The sequence below is a fragment of the Salvia hispanica genome, chromosome 2, assembly GCF_023119035.1.
Source record: "Salvia hispanica cultivar TCC Black 2014 chromosome 2, UniMelb_Shisp_WGS_1.0, whole genome shotgun sequence".
Classification (NCBI taxonomy): Eukaryota; Viridiplantae; Streptophyta; class Magnoliopsida; order Lamiales; family Lamiaceae; genus Salvia; species Salvia hispanica.
In genome coordinates, this window is record NC_062966.1 from 37,670,317 (window position 1) to 37,671,226 (window position 910).

The 910-nt window shown below is 32.6% G+C and overlaps 1 protein-coding gene across 1 annotated transcript in view; it reads right to left on the reverse strand.

Moving 5' to 3' along the window:
- Positions 1–861: 861 nt before the first annotated feature.
- The window catches only part of LOC125206939, a 4,503-nt gene continuing 4,454 nt past the window's right edge, over positions 862–910 (reverse strand). The window contains exon 8 of the mRNA XM_048106152.1: positions 862–895. Coding sequence (XP_047962109.1) covers positions 862–895 — 34 coding nt within the window. The remainder of the gene's footprint in view (positions 896–910) is intronic.

Consider the following 910-nt stretch of genomic DNA (forward strand, 5'->3'; position numbering starts at 1 on the left):
GACGGCAGATTAATTGACAATTGAACTGAATGTACTAAAAACTTAATTTTACAGTTCATGTCCATTTTCAAAAGTGGTCTATATTTTTTCTATATATAAGATTAAAAATTGGGCAAAAAACAATGAAATTATCACTTAGGATAAATATTCGATTTTCTTCATTTGTGTTTGATAATGGAACACGAGGAGAAATCCAAAAAAACAATAGCAAGTTTGAAGCTAAGAGAGATTAATTTTCATCTTTTTCATCGATGTTTACTCCGGGTATAATACGTTCATCGGATGCATTGCAAGTCGTAAGAATTTGAAAATTTCGAATAATTCAGTAAACATCATGGCATTTACAATCCGATCGTTAGAGCAAATACCTCGAGTTTGGAGATATCTGATGAAGTACGAGGGAAAAACAGTATGTTGTTTCCATATGCAAAATTTGAAACTATGCTTCCAAAATTTTCAATTAACCAAAACAAAAATCAAAGCAGCCACAAATAATTTAAGAAATTATGAATATCTCAGGCTTTCTGTTTATATATTTCAAGTACTAGTATATATTAAGATCACATATTGCTCATTAGTGTCATATTCTCTATTGCATACATAAATGAAGGAAATGAGGTAATATTAATGATTTAGGATTCAAGATTTAGTAAGGAGATCAAAGGCTGGGGAACACAGCATCAACAAGACATTGTTGAAGATACAAAAATGTCACGAATTCCTCCCCGAGTTATTACAATGGGAGCTTCACAATCTTTTCTTTCTTACCTAAACAAGAAATCCTCACATTATAACCATAAATGAGATCTTCAGTAAAAGTATCCAATCACTTGGCCACCAACATTTTGGCGAATAGCCTCCTCATGATCCAGAACTCCGTTTGGCGTTGTGACCACTACATAGCCCCACT